Below are 14,856 nucleotides of genomic sequence, written 5' to 3'. Positions count from 1 at the left end.
TGGGTGTTGATTTTTGCTTTACGTTACACTTCTTTATTACATATAAATGTAATAATAACCTTCATGGGTAATGTAAGTTTACCAAGAGTGAAAAGTGCAAGCAGTTTTTGCAAAAATAAAAACAAAAATAATAATATAGTTTTTGTAGGTAAAAAGAATAGTCAAATACTCCATCGTGTGTATGAATACAAAAACCCAGATAAATAAGCACAATCATTTAGTAAATAGAAATCTAGTTTTATTGAGATTAATACAAACTGGTTTCCACAACACTGTGTATGATACACGGCTGTCAGAGAGGGGTGTGGGGTCACCTAAAGTGTCAATCACAAAGGGGCAGCCTACATGGCTGCTCAAACAGTCCATTGCCAGAGGAAAGGAGGGTTTAAGTGCAGATTGTATACAATACGTGGGCAGATCTCTGAGCCGCCATCTGCTGATGGACTACAAGCCTCTGTGGGGTATGAGACTTTTCCAGATCATCAGCAGCTGGGAGGCTGCAGGTAGCCAATAATATAGGAATTTATATAAAAATACAACAAAAGGCCCTCATTTATCAAAGTGTCAGTAATAATTTGCTCAGACTGTCCGTGCTGCCCTAAGCAGCCAATCAGAGTCTCTGGTCATTGTACTGCTTTGGGTACTTTGATAATTGAAAGCCAATGTCTGCTAAGTAACAGCCTGTATCTTTACCAATAACGGAGGTGATACTGTACAATACAAAGTGCAGTGCATAGAGCAGTACTGAGTAGAAACTGAACCATTACCACAATCTGCTACACAGTGTCTGTAGCTGCCGTTCATGTATATACAAGAGCTCAACGATATTTCCCCCTCCGTAAAAGTACAGCCAAATTCTAAAGTAATAATGTTAAATAAAAAGCAAAAATGTAATCTAGGCCACTTCATTCACAGCAAACGGTTCACACAAAACCAAAATATACAGGAAATAATTCAGAATCCACAGATAACCATTTTCAGTGCGTTTACCTATAATCCCTAGCTGTGTTGTAATATACATTTTGGCTTGTGTAGGAATGTTTTGAAAAAGGTAAATAAATGACAAAATCATAAAAACAGAAACTACAGGCTTCATTTCACAAGGAGTGTAAAAGGAGAAGTCTGGAGACTCTGACATGCGTTAAGAACTGGAGGGAGGAAAAGTGAGAAGTTGTAACCCACAAATTTTGAATGGTGGTTAGATTATGAAAGCAAGAAGCTGTAGGCACTGAGGCAGCCATTCTGAAGAACCAAGCAAGACCCATTTTTGTAGTATAAGCCTGAGCAAAGCCACAGTTTTCATAGTCAAGCCCCAGGAGAAGCTAAAAGTTTAGGCTGAGGTCACTAGAGAACCTATAGTGTGAGTATCACTCCAGCCTATAGGTACCAATCTCTGTTCCAACATTTGCTAAATGTAAGTATGATGATAAGAATTGAAATTTTGAGGCCTATTAGGACCGTGTTGGCTTGCTACTATTCAATATACTTACACTGGGTATTGAAAACTAAGTGCCTATATGTAAAAATGCCATACAAATACCAGCGGTGGGTTTATGTACAGTGAAAACAGTTCCAACAAATGTTTACACACAGTGGTTCAGTAGTATAGAATATACACTACAGTACAGAGTAATTCTTTACAAGGGGGGGTCACAAGAAGTCAAACAATTATCAGAAGTCCCAGGTAACATATTGCTTAAGCCAAATCTGATCCTTCTAATCCTAGGATGCTGTTAGGTTAGCTTCTTTCAGGGTCTCCAGTGCCAGTCTCACCTCTGCCCGTCTGTCACAAAGATCCCACCTTCAGCTGAAGTAGTGACTTTCCACTGATGGACAAGGCAAACAGTGTGTTATCTGACCAACCTTGACCCGCTTATACGCTGTGAAATTCACAAAACTGAACTTTTCAGTGATTTTTTTTATATGTGAAAATGTTCAGTGTATTCATTGAATGTGTAATACTGTATTACAAGTGCCATACCACTAAAAACAAAAACTTACCACTTTTCTCTACCAAATTAACATGCAACCAGTGTCTTGAGCTAACAGAACACATTTCAGTGCACATAAAGCTGTGACAAGTACCTACAAGAGACCAGTCAGCAGATTTGTAGATAACAGATAAAAAGAATGAGTTGCTTTTAGGGATGTCATACAATGCAAACTTGCAAATTGTATCGGGAAAATATATTGTACTGCCACAAATGCATTTTAAGTGTGTGTTAATTGAAAACTGACTGCTTGCAAGATAGTGGTTACTCCTTCTGCTCCATAAACCAGTCAACATGTAAGTAATTAAGCTAGCAGGAATCCCAAATTAAGCAGGCACCTCCTGGTATTTGGAAAGCATGCTTTACCCTCCTGATGACAGTTCCATACCTTGACAGGTTTACATATAAGCATGCAGATCATCTGCAGAGAACATTTTAGGAGCTACACGTGTGCTTCTTTGTTGGCTGAATATACCTTCTCCCCAGCCCACCCACTAATATATGTGTGCCTATTTGTTTAATAAATGCATTTCTTTGCTAATTAAATACACAGAAAATGAGCCACACATATTATTAATAAATACATAGAAATAAAAACTGAGCAGTTACACCAGAGCAGTACGGATCCAGGCCTTGTGGATCACATACAGGCCAGTTATTTTCTGACTCTTAGTAAACCATACTTCACTAATTTTACTGCTATCCGTTAAAGAAATACCTAAGATGTGTGCAGTTTCTAGCCCTCGAAGACTGGAGTTGCACAGCCCTGAGTTATAGGAGTATCTGAAATGAAAACAGACAGTGTAAGTGTTTTCTAACCTTTGCAAACTAATAGACAGACAAGAGGCACTGGGAAGTAGGGTGTGGTAACCAAACGCCATCACTATTATCACCGAGCTGTAAGGTATTTACCCTTTATAGACTTTTCATTCACAAGTCATAAGTAAAATGACATTTAAGACTTTGAGTTTAAAGAACACTGGCATGTTGTAGAAGCTACTAAACTGGCATAATTATTTAGGAGAGGGCATCTGCTGGTGCCATTTAATCAATATGTATTCCTGAAAACTGAGCTTTTTTGCTATAGTTATGGGCAATAGTTATGGGCAGTTACCTATAATGCTTTACTATAACCCTAAAGCAGGTTAGAAGAAATAATAACCTTTCCTGTGACACACTGCTGCTCATGGGATCCCAATGGCTCTACTAGTCGTACACAAGTGGAGTATGTACAAGGATGGGAACTGTGTGTGGCCACTCACAACATGAGCGGATCAGAATAAAAGGAGCTTTGTGTACTTAAAGCGCCAGCCATTAGGATGAACTAGAGAAAGCAAGACACAGGCATGTATCTGGCTTAGAAAATCAGATAATTTATATATTCACAATTTTTCCATTTTCCAGATGCTTTCAGTTGTATTATTTACAAGGAATGTACTGGAGGAAATGTATATTATTTGTATAAATAATAAAGTTATTGAAAGGCCAGGTCATATTGCTGGCTTGCTAAGCTTGAAATGGCTTTTGCAATTATTCGCAAAAAAAGCCATTCAACCCCTATCATTCAATCAATCATGCAATCAAGAAATGTACCCTAAACATGGACTAAGTTCTGAGATTTGAAATTTCAATAACTTTCGGTAAAGTGTGAAGATATTTCATAAATGCCACTTCCCTCCCCCTAACATGTACTCGACCACAGGCTTTTTTTTTAGTTAAAAAAATATATAAAATATATTCAAAACATATTACAGAAGTAGATAGTATACAATGCTCCAACTTATACAGGTATATACACAAACACACAATTACTTTTTTTTAACTTTTTGCACTCATGGTAAAAGCCCTTGGAGTGGGGACCGAGTTTACGATGCATGAGGTTCAAGACGTTTGGAGAGGTTAAGTGCTCGGGCGTTATTGTAGCGACATGCAATATTGCTTGCAGGGGGATTCTACTTTTTATATCAAGTGGATTTAGTGCAGAACTCAACCCAAAGCAAATAAATAGATTTTTAATGTGCAGGTCTGTATCCTCTGTAACAGCAACACACAACCACACGTTAACATTTCCCTAGCTCTATTATAAAGACACTGCCCCTTTCTCTGCAATACAACAAATGGTCCACGGCCTGGCCATGACACTTAGCTCTGCTAAAAAGTCAATATAGAATATTTATATTGATCAGAAGCATAACACTATTTACACAGTACAGTGCTAATTATTATGGACACACAAGCACCATTGGCAAGGCTTTTGATTTATTACAACCTGCAGTGCTGGAACTTTTTATTAGAAAGCCTTGAATACTTTTCAGGAGTGTCACAAATGCACCCTCATTTTGAAAAAATAACATGTTACAAATCAATATCAAAACCTGTAAATATTAAAAATAAAAAAGTGGGTAAAAAAAAAAAAGAAAGCTTTCCCTTTCAAAACACATTGTATGTCAACCAAATTTAATTTAAACGTACTAAAATGACATACAAAACTGAAGCCAATTGCTTTCCCAGTAATCCTGGTGGCCCCTGCAATAAAACATTCACTGAGCTCAGTAACTTAGGCAGCCATACTGGCTATGAAATCAGGTAGAATCACCATCACATGAGCCCTGGGATGCCTTATTAGTTCATAAAGAGACCTTCACAATAGTGTCCTGCCAGCATTTAGACATCTGCCCCATTCCATCCTACACATTTGTTTTGGGGGAAGTTCTGCTTTAACCATATCCATAAAGGCTATACAACGCGCCTCATGCCATTAAAAGATGGGGGGTTTTGCTCTGTGAGAGGAATTCATTTGTATTTACAGAACATGCTGTGCATGTTAACTTGAGATAAGACGACTGAGAAAAATCCTGTATGGGTAGGAATCAGTCGACGGACTGTTCCAGGGAAGTGCTGCTGTTCAGGGGTCGTTTTGGCTCAGTGGCAGAAAAGAACCTGACATCTTGGTCTCTATCCAGCTGCATGGCTTGCACAGTCTTCTCCACGGCTTCCAGGTGTGGGTGCCCCAGGCTGGTGAAATAAGCTGGAGGAAATGGCACATGATTACAATCCCTGGCAGGTATTACTGAAAATTATGCTGTAAAAGTTTGCTCTACCCATCACCCCACGCCATGAGTTAGTGGTAACTTGGCAACGTGGCTCATGTTTTGCGGCACCGACTTACCCTAAGACTCCATTTCTCCTGTTTACACTATTTTGGTCTAATAAACATACAATCAACGTTGTATCTATTTTTTCTGTTTTTGTATCTATTTAATTGCAGTGCAAGAGAAAAGTTAATTTTGTCAGATATTCAGCTGTCACCATATAGCCCACAAAAAAAGCTTTTAATCGATAGCTTGTAAATACATGTTCAGCATTATATTACATTTTTGCCATATGACCCCCAGTCCTCTGCATGGTCCAGTCTAGTGGGCAGGCTCTAGGCAAGATCTGACATCACCTCTCTCCAGCATTACATTACATTTTGGATGACAGGAGGGGCAATCTGGGCCTTCAATGCTGACACTGTAATGGATGTAGCGATCGAAGTTGTTAATTAGATAAATGGGAATGCACAGCTTCCAGAGCCAACAATCCTAAAAAATCAGCAGTGGGACCATGCGAAAAGCCATTCAACAGAGCCAAAACAGGAGAACTGGCAAAATCAACAGCTACATACTTCTAAATAAAGGAGAGATTCAAAATAGGCGTTTGGTATTTGGTTTTAACAAAAGAAAAGTCTTATTTCTAAGGACATTGTAGATTCTGCCTTGAGTCACATTTTAAGTACGGAGAGCATTTTAGGCAGATTAACTGTATAACTCACACTGGAGGTTCACTCTTCAGGGCTGGAGTCTTAACTTATAAGCAACGCTAGTTCCAGAATAGAGGTACCTCTGCAGCATAGCAGACACTTATCTGTGCTTTGCTGAAACTAGCATTTACTACTAGGATTTTGTCAATAGTAACCCGCAGCACTGAACTTGGAGCCCCTGGGACATGTAAAGTAAAGTGTCACTAGTATTGGGTAATTTTTTGTACCTTTTTCCAGAAGAGTTTGTTTTAGTGCCTTAGCCAGTAACACTCGCACATTGGGCACAGGGTCCGACGCCAAACTCAGAAGACTGGGGAGTAAGTGAGCCACAAACTGCTCAGCTGGCATACATTCCTCCTGCACCACCGCCTGCCAAACAACAAGCACAGCCATTAATATATTAGGAAACAACAGTTATAGTTGCATTTGTTTAGTTATTACAATCACAGCAACATTTTTTTATACTTCTTGTTGAACAGGAAATTTTCCTATGAATATTTTATGTTTACAACATGAATCCGGCAAACAGGCTAATTAGGGCTTTGCTGTGTACAGCTTGTGCTGTGTTTAGACCCAAATAGCAGGGGAAATTAGATCACACACTGCTAAATGATCTGGAAGGATACCCCATTTATGCTCTGCCCATCATATCAGTCGGATGCAAAGCTTTGATTTTTTTTACCTTCCCCTGAATATTGTGATTTAGGTTCTGCTTTTCTGGTTCAGAATTACTCACCTACAAACTATAAGGTGCATCAAACATTTAATTTCAAATATCTTTACATCTAACTGGAGTTGAAAAGGAAACTACATAAAATTGCTTTTTTTCCACTTTTTAGAAAGTTCAACATTAAAGAAGAATGAACATGCTGAACTGTTTTCACAGAAATCATAATTCTACTGAAGTTATATATTTATTTTACATACAAATAGACATTATACCATGGTTTAAAGTAGACAGGTATGGCTATGTATAGCATGTCAGAGAAAAGGAAAAATACACACTGTGGTGGTGGGCAGGCAGATTATAGATTTTATGCAGAGAACGTACTTCTAAAGAGTAAAAAAAAAAATATTTAGAGATAAAAAATACCTGACAGATGAAAGCAAAAGCCTGCCGTCCCACCCATTTGTTGGAGTGTCTGAACTGCACGATGAGCTCGTTAATGAAGTTAATGCCAAGTTCTGTCTCCCCATTAGAATAGAACTTGCGCAATATTTCCACAATCTGAAAAAAACAAAAACACATAGTACCAGAAAGATTATTTTCAAAGGATATGTAAACACACCAAAAATTAGACATATTAAAAAATGAATAAATAATAACAAAAGGGATTATGTAAGTACTGCATCAAGATTTTTGCATCATCGACAGCAAACTTAAAGTTTAAACCACAACGTACCAGTTTAAAGGAAATCCACCGGACCTCGGACACTTTGTCAGAGCACAGCGTCAGGGCTATGACTCGCAAATAATCATAGACATCTTTGGGACTGTACAGTTCTAGGATTAGGATCAGCTGCCTAAAACAAAACCAAAATACAAAAAATTATTAGTTTCAGTAAAAATTCATTATAGTGACAGTGCCTTTTTCTGAATAGGTGGAATCATTAGAGAAAAGGTTACAAGATCATAATGAAAAATCCTAACCAATTAAAAGACCTATCTGCAGACTGCTTGTATGCCATTTGCATTTTGGATAATTTAAAAGAAGTCCTTGGGTATTTAACAGGTTAAAAAACTGGCATGGTCTAGTGCAAAGGTAGGCAAACTCCGGCCTTTAGGCCTGGATATGGTCTAGCCAGTATTCCAGTCCGGCCTAATGTCCCCCTAGTTATTTATTGTTGGATCCGGCCTAATTGAATTATTGCATTATTGCGAGTTCCCGCAATATCATTGAGTTCCTGCACTGTAACCCCAATTACTATGCCTAAAGAGCAGAAGCAACGCGCAGCTACCAGTCTCCAAAAGGTTGACCTCAAACGTCGTGTCTTCAACCCCGAATGGACTGACAAATTATTTGTCCAACGCGGCAACAAAGCCCGATGTTTAGTGTGCAACGACACCAACAGCACTTTCAAGCGGTCGAACCTCAAGGGGCATTCCAATGGCAAGCACGCCCACACGTACAGAGACTACACCATAGATGAGCGAAGACTGGGGCTGCTCACTTGCAGTCACGGTTGGAAAAAACCTTTCCTTGGACACCTTGTTTTTTTCTGACCTAGTGTGCCTTCCTGACCTCCTGAAATGGCCTAGTAGTCCAAAACGTTTGCAGACCCCTGGTCCAGTGGATTGGCTGAAGATTTGGAGGGATCTGCTGCACTCACTAGAAACTAGTGAGAACAGGTTTTTAAAATATATACTGCCCAAAGAATTTGCTTGCAACTTCCCATATTGAAGGAATTGAAGTGTTGCATGCCCAAAATCTCTTTCTTTGGGGAATAATGCTTTTCATTACTTATTTTTATTACACAGGCACTATTCAACTCTTTTTCTAAAAGAAATAAAATAGCTGCTTCTTATAATCTGATGGTCTGGTAATACCAACTGCACAGACATGCAAGTATTCAAAGCAGGCATTCCCATAGGCTGTCAGATCTTTCCTGGAGATGCACTTTATTGACCCCTAATTATTCCTATAGAGCATTAGGCACAGGGCAGTAATTGACACTCACTCTGCTAATTCATGTCGGAACCTCCAGTTGCGGATGTTGTCAGTGGTCAGGAATTCCTGGAGCTGGTAGAGGTAATCTCGCCTCATGTCTGCATGGAGAAGCTACAAAGACAGACAATTGTTTCACAATGATCCCTTAAATTTGGCACACACTAACAATAAAAAACATGTATAAGTCTATACTATAATAAAGCATCAGACAGAGAAAGCAACATCAGAAACTAAAGTCATGCTTGACACTACCCTTCTTGTACAACCTTGATAACCCATAGTATACCACATGTTTTTATAGGCCGGTAGGGAGGAGGTGTGACTTTAGTTCCTGAAGGTAATATAAAATGAACCAGGCTCTAGGTCGTAGAACATAGTAAGTAAAGGATATTCTCCCTTGGCGCCACAGAAAAAAATATATCAATCTAAAAGAAGATCTACGTCTTTCTCTCCGTATGCAAAATTAAACAAATGTTAAAATCAATTTTTTTTTTTTTTTTTTTTTTTTTAGGTAAATTAGGGGAAGAACATTATTCCTCTTTTTGTCAACCTACCAATTGAGCTTGTCCTATTACTGATCAAATTTCTATATATTCCATTGAAATTTAACTTAGAAGGTAACAGATACAGAAATATTGTACCATCATTCTTCTAGTGAATTCCACCAAACTCCCTTCCCATCTTATATTAACCAAGATGACACTCTTTATATTAACCAAGATGACACTCCACAATCTTTCACTTCACTAGTGTGACTTACCTTAAGAAAATCATATAGATGCTTTAGTACACCGATGCGCACTTCATCCAAGTCTTTTAGGAATCCATTGAATATGGGGACCAGATCAGCGGCGGTAAGCTTATCCCCAAGAATGACTGCCAGTTCATGGATGGAAAATGCAAGCGTTCGCCGTACCTTCCACTGAGAATACAGATAAAATATATTATAATATATTGTTGCCTACAATATGCTTTCCTGCAGGACAGCTGATGCTAATAAAAGAACCGGTAGGGCAGTGCCAGGAGATGTTAAGAGATGTTAGATTTCCCCCTAGCCTATAATAAGCAAAACATAGAACTGCCCTGGGGGAGGAATTTTTTTTCCCCTTCCAGTTTTCTAGGGAAGGGCTAACATCTCTCAATGTGACTGGGTCTCCCAATGAACAAAGGGATTTTCCTTTACTCTAAATATTTACTGTTAAAAGACCACAAATTTAATTTATTATGACCTCTTCTAAAAATGTCAGATATATGTCTGTCATTCTGATTCCATGGCTTCAATACTTCCTGAGGCTTTGACTTTCTAGACATGCTTGTTTCAGGTAACCTAGATAATGTCCTAAAGTTAGAGAAAGCCAGGATGCCTAATGACAGCCTTGTATATATCTCAGTATGGTTACCTTTAACAGCCTTGGCGGTATTCCCGAGTGTGGCTCGAGGTGAATTTTACATACCAAAAGCGGTAACCCCGAGCCACACTAAATTACATTGTAATCTGCTTTTAAAACACTGATCACAGTGATAAATTTATAAAAAATAAATCCAAAAGTTTATTCTATTATTGTACCTTTGTTGGGACACATTTTAAAAATGTTGGAATGTTTTAATAAAGATTTTTCTAACTATAGTTTTATTAATAAAATCATTTATAATTATTTATTATATTATAATTAGTGTTTTAAACTTTATCATACCCGGGAGTTATTCCTAAGAATTATAGGCCTAAAATATTAAACAACAAATTTCCGTGCAAAACAATGTACCCCTTTTGACATAAAAATATGGACATAATTAGAAAGCCAGGGGGGTTAAGTGGGAACCAGTGGGTAGGACTTTCAATATTTAGGAGGGGGTTACTTGCACCCGGAACCCTTTATTGCCAAACACATTTAGTGTTATGCTGTCCGTGGATCACAGCCAAAACCTTCAGAAATACCACTATTCTGTTGAACAGTCAACAACATTTTTATTAGTTCTTCCAATTCTCTATCTGTTACTGAAAAAAAAACCTATTGTCAGTACATGATTCAGAGGTGCCCTGTACCTGAACATCAGCTGCCAGTGTTTCATAGGTATCTTTAAGAAAATGCCAGTTTTGTCTCCCCAGCGTCAGCGCCACCCCAGGCAGACTGTAAGCACAGTGCTTGGTGATTTCCGTATCCACCGTCTGGGCACGAACAGGGTCAGTCATGGAGAGGTATTGATCGAGCAGTGGCTGTGGTACAACATCCTGCAAAACATTATTTAAATGTTAGTAATGTTTTTTTCCTAAGGACAAACCACTAACAACAGGATAAAGGACAGCAAAATTAAGGTTAACCATACATGATGAATACCAATTTTACCTTTATACATTAACACTTAAAAAAACTTCTGTCAGTACTGCATGCCATGGTTTTTTCCTCTATTCATATGTCATTACTGTGTCTACACTAATGTAGGGAGAGCAGCAATCAGTTAGAAACCAAGGCATCTCTCACTTCCAGAAAGAGTAGAGCTAGAGTGTGAAGAAAGATAAGACTGTCAGCATTGGCAGATGAAGATAAAAAAAAAAAAATTTTAAAAGAAAACTAGTCCGGGGATTTGTTGTTAGTGATTACAATATCCCATTTTCTATACGCAATAGGGGGGATTGATGAGTAAGTATCATTGCATGAAGGGTTGCGCATACAAGAGAACCTGCCAAACAGCCCTTGGATTTCTAGTGACTGAAAAAACAAACCAATGGCAATCACTTAAACCTCCCTGGTGGTATTCCTGAGTGTGACTCGGGGTGGAGTTTTTATACCAAAATTGGTAACCCCGAGCCACACTCGGGTTGGAATTGCCAGGAAGTTTAAAACTCCTACCTGGTTCCCACGTTCCAGGGGCGTCCTCCAGCGATGCCCAGCATCTGCTTCCCCTGGCATACTGGCCGGGCAATGCCAGGCTACACAGATGTCGGCCGGCATCTGCGTCCCCGGCGTTTGAATGTTGGGAATGCGAGGCCAGGGGAGTCTTATGCTGGAGGGCGGGACCGTTGGGCAGGTAGGCGGGAAATTTAAAATAATGAGGATTTTTAAAAGAAGGGCTTTTACATTAAAAAATTCTCAATATTCATACCGCCAGGGAGAATTATATACTTCCTTTATGACATCTGCCTACAGATGAAAGACAGGTGGCTCATTGTGGAGTAGAAAGTGTTTCTCACATAAATGGGAGTGGCAGTAACTGACCTGAACTTTACACTTCTCCTCCTCCTCCTGGTTTGTTGTGTCACCCTCCTCCTGGTTTGTTGTGTCACCCTCTTCCTGGTTTGTTGTGTCACCCTCCTCCTGGTTTGTTGTGTCACCCTCCTCCTGGTTTGTTGTGTCACCCTCCTCCTGGCTTGTTGTGTCACCCTCCTCCTGCAGAGAGTTACTAAAAACCGGAGTCTCATCTTCAGGCATCTAAAATGCACAAAACAAGAAAAGATATGGATTCATTTTGTCAGCCTCAATTTTTTACACTGAACCAGAATCTGTAACAAGAGCTCTCTGAGTGGAGCCATAACTTGCTTGGATGATCTGAAAGCTCAGAGCAGTACTTAACTAGAACCACCACTAAAGGGGGTTGCTTTAGCACTTGACTGGAGGAAATGTCCTCGAAGCAGTAAAAGCAGATACCAACAGGAGCAAGTGCCACTAAAAAGAGGATTGCATGTTGGAAATTATGGAATCCTTATTAGATGCCAAAATAAACCAAGTCCCCTTTACCTGACACAGAACACTCCATGCACCAATACATCCACAGAGAACACGTTTTGCACAATGGCACACGAAAAAAACTCCATGGACAAAATGCATAAACAGAAGACTCCAGGGGCAAATGCACACACACAATACTCCATAGACAAACACTTCTATGGAAAATTCCATGGACAAACGAACACACAAAACACTCCATAGACAAAACACACACATGGAACACTATATGGACAAACACACACACCAAATACTCCATGGATAAATGAACACAAAGAATACTACATTAAGAAACAAACACAACACTTTATGAACACACGTACAAAAAGTCTGCCGAAAGGAGACACTCACCGGGTCTACAGAGGTCACTGTTAGATTTGATTGTTCCTCTTCTTCTGTAATCGGGGATTCAGTGCTGGTGCTAGACGGAGGCTCCTCGAGTGATGTTTTGCTCTGCTCTTGGGGTGAAGAGTCAAGCTCAGCTGCTCTCAGGGCTGCAGAGAGAACCTCAACCTGGGCTGGAATACATTAGAGACACCAGCTTAAAAACTAAAATTTTCTATAAATGAAAAACATCAAAAGATAAGTTTAGTCCTAATTAGTCACTGATTCACTGTTTGGGGGAACACCTTCACAACCCCCTTTGTTGGATTCCTGTGAAGGATCTATCTACAAATGGGGCAGTAAAGGCTGCAGAGTCATGTCATGGCTGGGGAATTAGGGGATAATCGTTCCTCAACTAAATACCAAGATATTACAAGCTGGCAACTTGTTTCTTTCTATTTCTACTTTCCATGTGTCATCTCATCTGTCGGATGGAAATTGATTTTCAGATCAGGGAAGGAAACTGCAAGCACTTAATACACAAATGTTTTCTTGTCCAATCAAACACTTTGGATTCACCTGCACAGTTTATGTCTGTTTCTTATAACTCTCAGGCACTCCAGAATGCTGCATCAGAGTTCCTAAAGAAATACCATGGTCCTGGACATTGCTTGCTTAGTTGACAAAAAGTGGTGGAAAATGAAGACTCTGAAATTAGCAAAGCGGAGAACTGCTGGACAAACTTCTGCTTCTCTTAGATCACTAATAGGACAGAAGAAGCATTTTGGCTATTTAGAACACCAGCATCAGGACACCACTCATTACTGGAATATCTACATTAGGGGACTGGTCCAATGAACTGTTATTGCTATAGCATGTAATGAAACCAATCCTTTGTCATTCAAACAGTCCAAATTTAAAGTTTAAATTTACCCTGTACATCAGGATCGTCCATATGCCCCTGTAAACTTTGCAGAACTTTCTCTATATCCCTACTGGCCAGACACGCTTTAGGGACAGTGCCAGGTTCTGTTTCCAATGATGATTCCACAGGCAGCAGCTCCAGTTCTTCACTGATGTCAGGCAGTGGGCTCCTCCAAAACAGGAAAGAGTTAAAGTCATCAGGTGGACGGCCTTCTCCAGGGGAAATGTTGCCTGGAGGTCTCTTGCTTGGGTTTCCATCATTCACTGAAGCGGATATGCCTGTGCTGATGTCCATGGGAGATTCATGTGGGTCCTTGCTGCTGCTGGTCTTACTGGGTGATGTGTCCACACACTTTGCAGAGCTATGATACAACAAATGACAAAGTAATTGAAAGTATTTTATATTAAAAGTAATAAATTAGGAGCTGGGAACTTATTACAGAGATATTACCAGCAAAGTCCTCAGGAGACAGAAGAGAATGCCAAGTGGTTTGACTCTCCAGCATCTACCAAAATACTGAGAAGTCACTCGATGCCTTACTGTCACTGATTTGAGTGCTCTCTCAGTCACTGGCTGACATGTATGCCTATAAAAGTTCTATCATCTAGGTCAGCGATTTAGAAAGCATTGAAGCCAGCCTCTTCAGAAAAAAAGGAGTAACACTTGTCTTTTATTCTAACAGCACGTGCACATTTAAATGTACATATACAAAGCGAATTGCAGTACTTAATTTCACATGCAGATGACACTCGTTCATCATATTTTCCTACAAAACTTTTTTTATGTTTACCAACCAGTGAGTCAAAGCCTGAGACTACAACACTGGGTAAACAGATCTGTGTTTTTCTACTTACATATGTTTTTGTTCCATTCAAAACTTTAAAGTGACTTCATAACCACAGAGGTTACTTCTACGAACAAGTGATCCTGTAACAGATGAAGCAATACAATTCCCTTCCCAGTTGCCCGTGCATTGAAATGCAGCAACTACCAGATTGCTTTCTGGCCCCTGCATGTATTTTTAACTAAGCGATATACAAAGTATGTAAAATACCTGGCTAGTTAGCCACTAAAGGACAAACCAATTTAAGGATAACTACAGACTGAGGCAATGGTCGTGCATATTCATTTCACATAAAATGTTAAATACCTACATTGCTTGGGGGGAAGCAATATGGCAGATTTTTAAAATACAGGTTGCAGGAAGGATAGGTGTATTTCTTTTTATATTGCAATATAATGCTTTAAGCATTTTATTTTATTTGCGTTTATCCAGTTCCATACACAACCTTTTCCTTTCTAAGTCTCTGAACTTTCTGGCTCTCACTGAAACTTGGCTTTCCTCTTCTGACTCTGCCTCTGCTGCTGCTCTCTCCTATGGAGGCCTGCACTTTACACATACCCCCAGACCTGGCAACAAAGT

The 14,856-nt window shown here is 39.4% G+C and overlaps 1 protein-coding gene across 2 annotated transcripts in view; it reads right to left on the bottom strand.

The window, feature by feature from the left end:
* Positions 1-216: 216 nt before the first annotated feature.
* The window catches only part of LOC140333097 (serine/threonine-protein phosphatase 4 regulatory subunit 1-like), a 34,009-nt gene continuing 19,369 nt past the window's right edge, over positions 217-14,856 (bottom strand). For both annotated transcript variants that reach the window (XM_072414508.1, XM_072414507.1), the window contains 10 exons: positions 13,442-13,794; positions 12,536-12,702; positions 11,678-11,890; positions 10,507-10,692; positions 9,223-9,384; positions 8,473-8,573; positions 7,197-7,317; positions 6,887-7,021; positions 6,021-6,162; positions 217-5,019 (listed from right to left, as the gene is read on the bottom strand). In XM_072414508.1, coding sequence (XP_072270609.1) covers positions 4,862-5,019; positions 6,021-6,162; positions 6,887-7,021; positions 7,197-7,317; positions 8,473-8,573; positions 9,223-9,384; positions 10,507-10,692; positions 11,678-11,890; positions 12,536-12,702; positions 13,442-13,794 — 1,738 coding nt within the window. In that variant the 3' untranslated portion in view covers positions 217-4,861. The remainder of the gene's footprint in view (positions 5,020-6,020; positions 6,163-6,886; positions 7,022-7,196; positions 7,318-8,472; positions 8,574-9,222; positions 9,385-10,506; positions 10,693-11,677; positions 11,891-12,535; positions 12,703-13,441; positions 13,795-14,856) is intronic.

The sequence above is a fragment of the Pyxicephalus adspersus genome, chromosome 6, assembly GCF_032062135.1.
Source record: "Pyxicephalus adspersus chromosome 6, UCB_Pads_2.0, whole genome shotgun sequence".
Classification (NCBI taxonomy): Eukaryota; Metazoa; Chordata; class Amphibia; order Anura; family Pyxicephalidae; genus Pyxicephalus; species Pyxicephalus adspersus.
The sequence above is the reverse complement of the archived record's forward strand: the minus strand, read 5'-3'. Positions and strand labels throughout refer to the sequence as shown.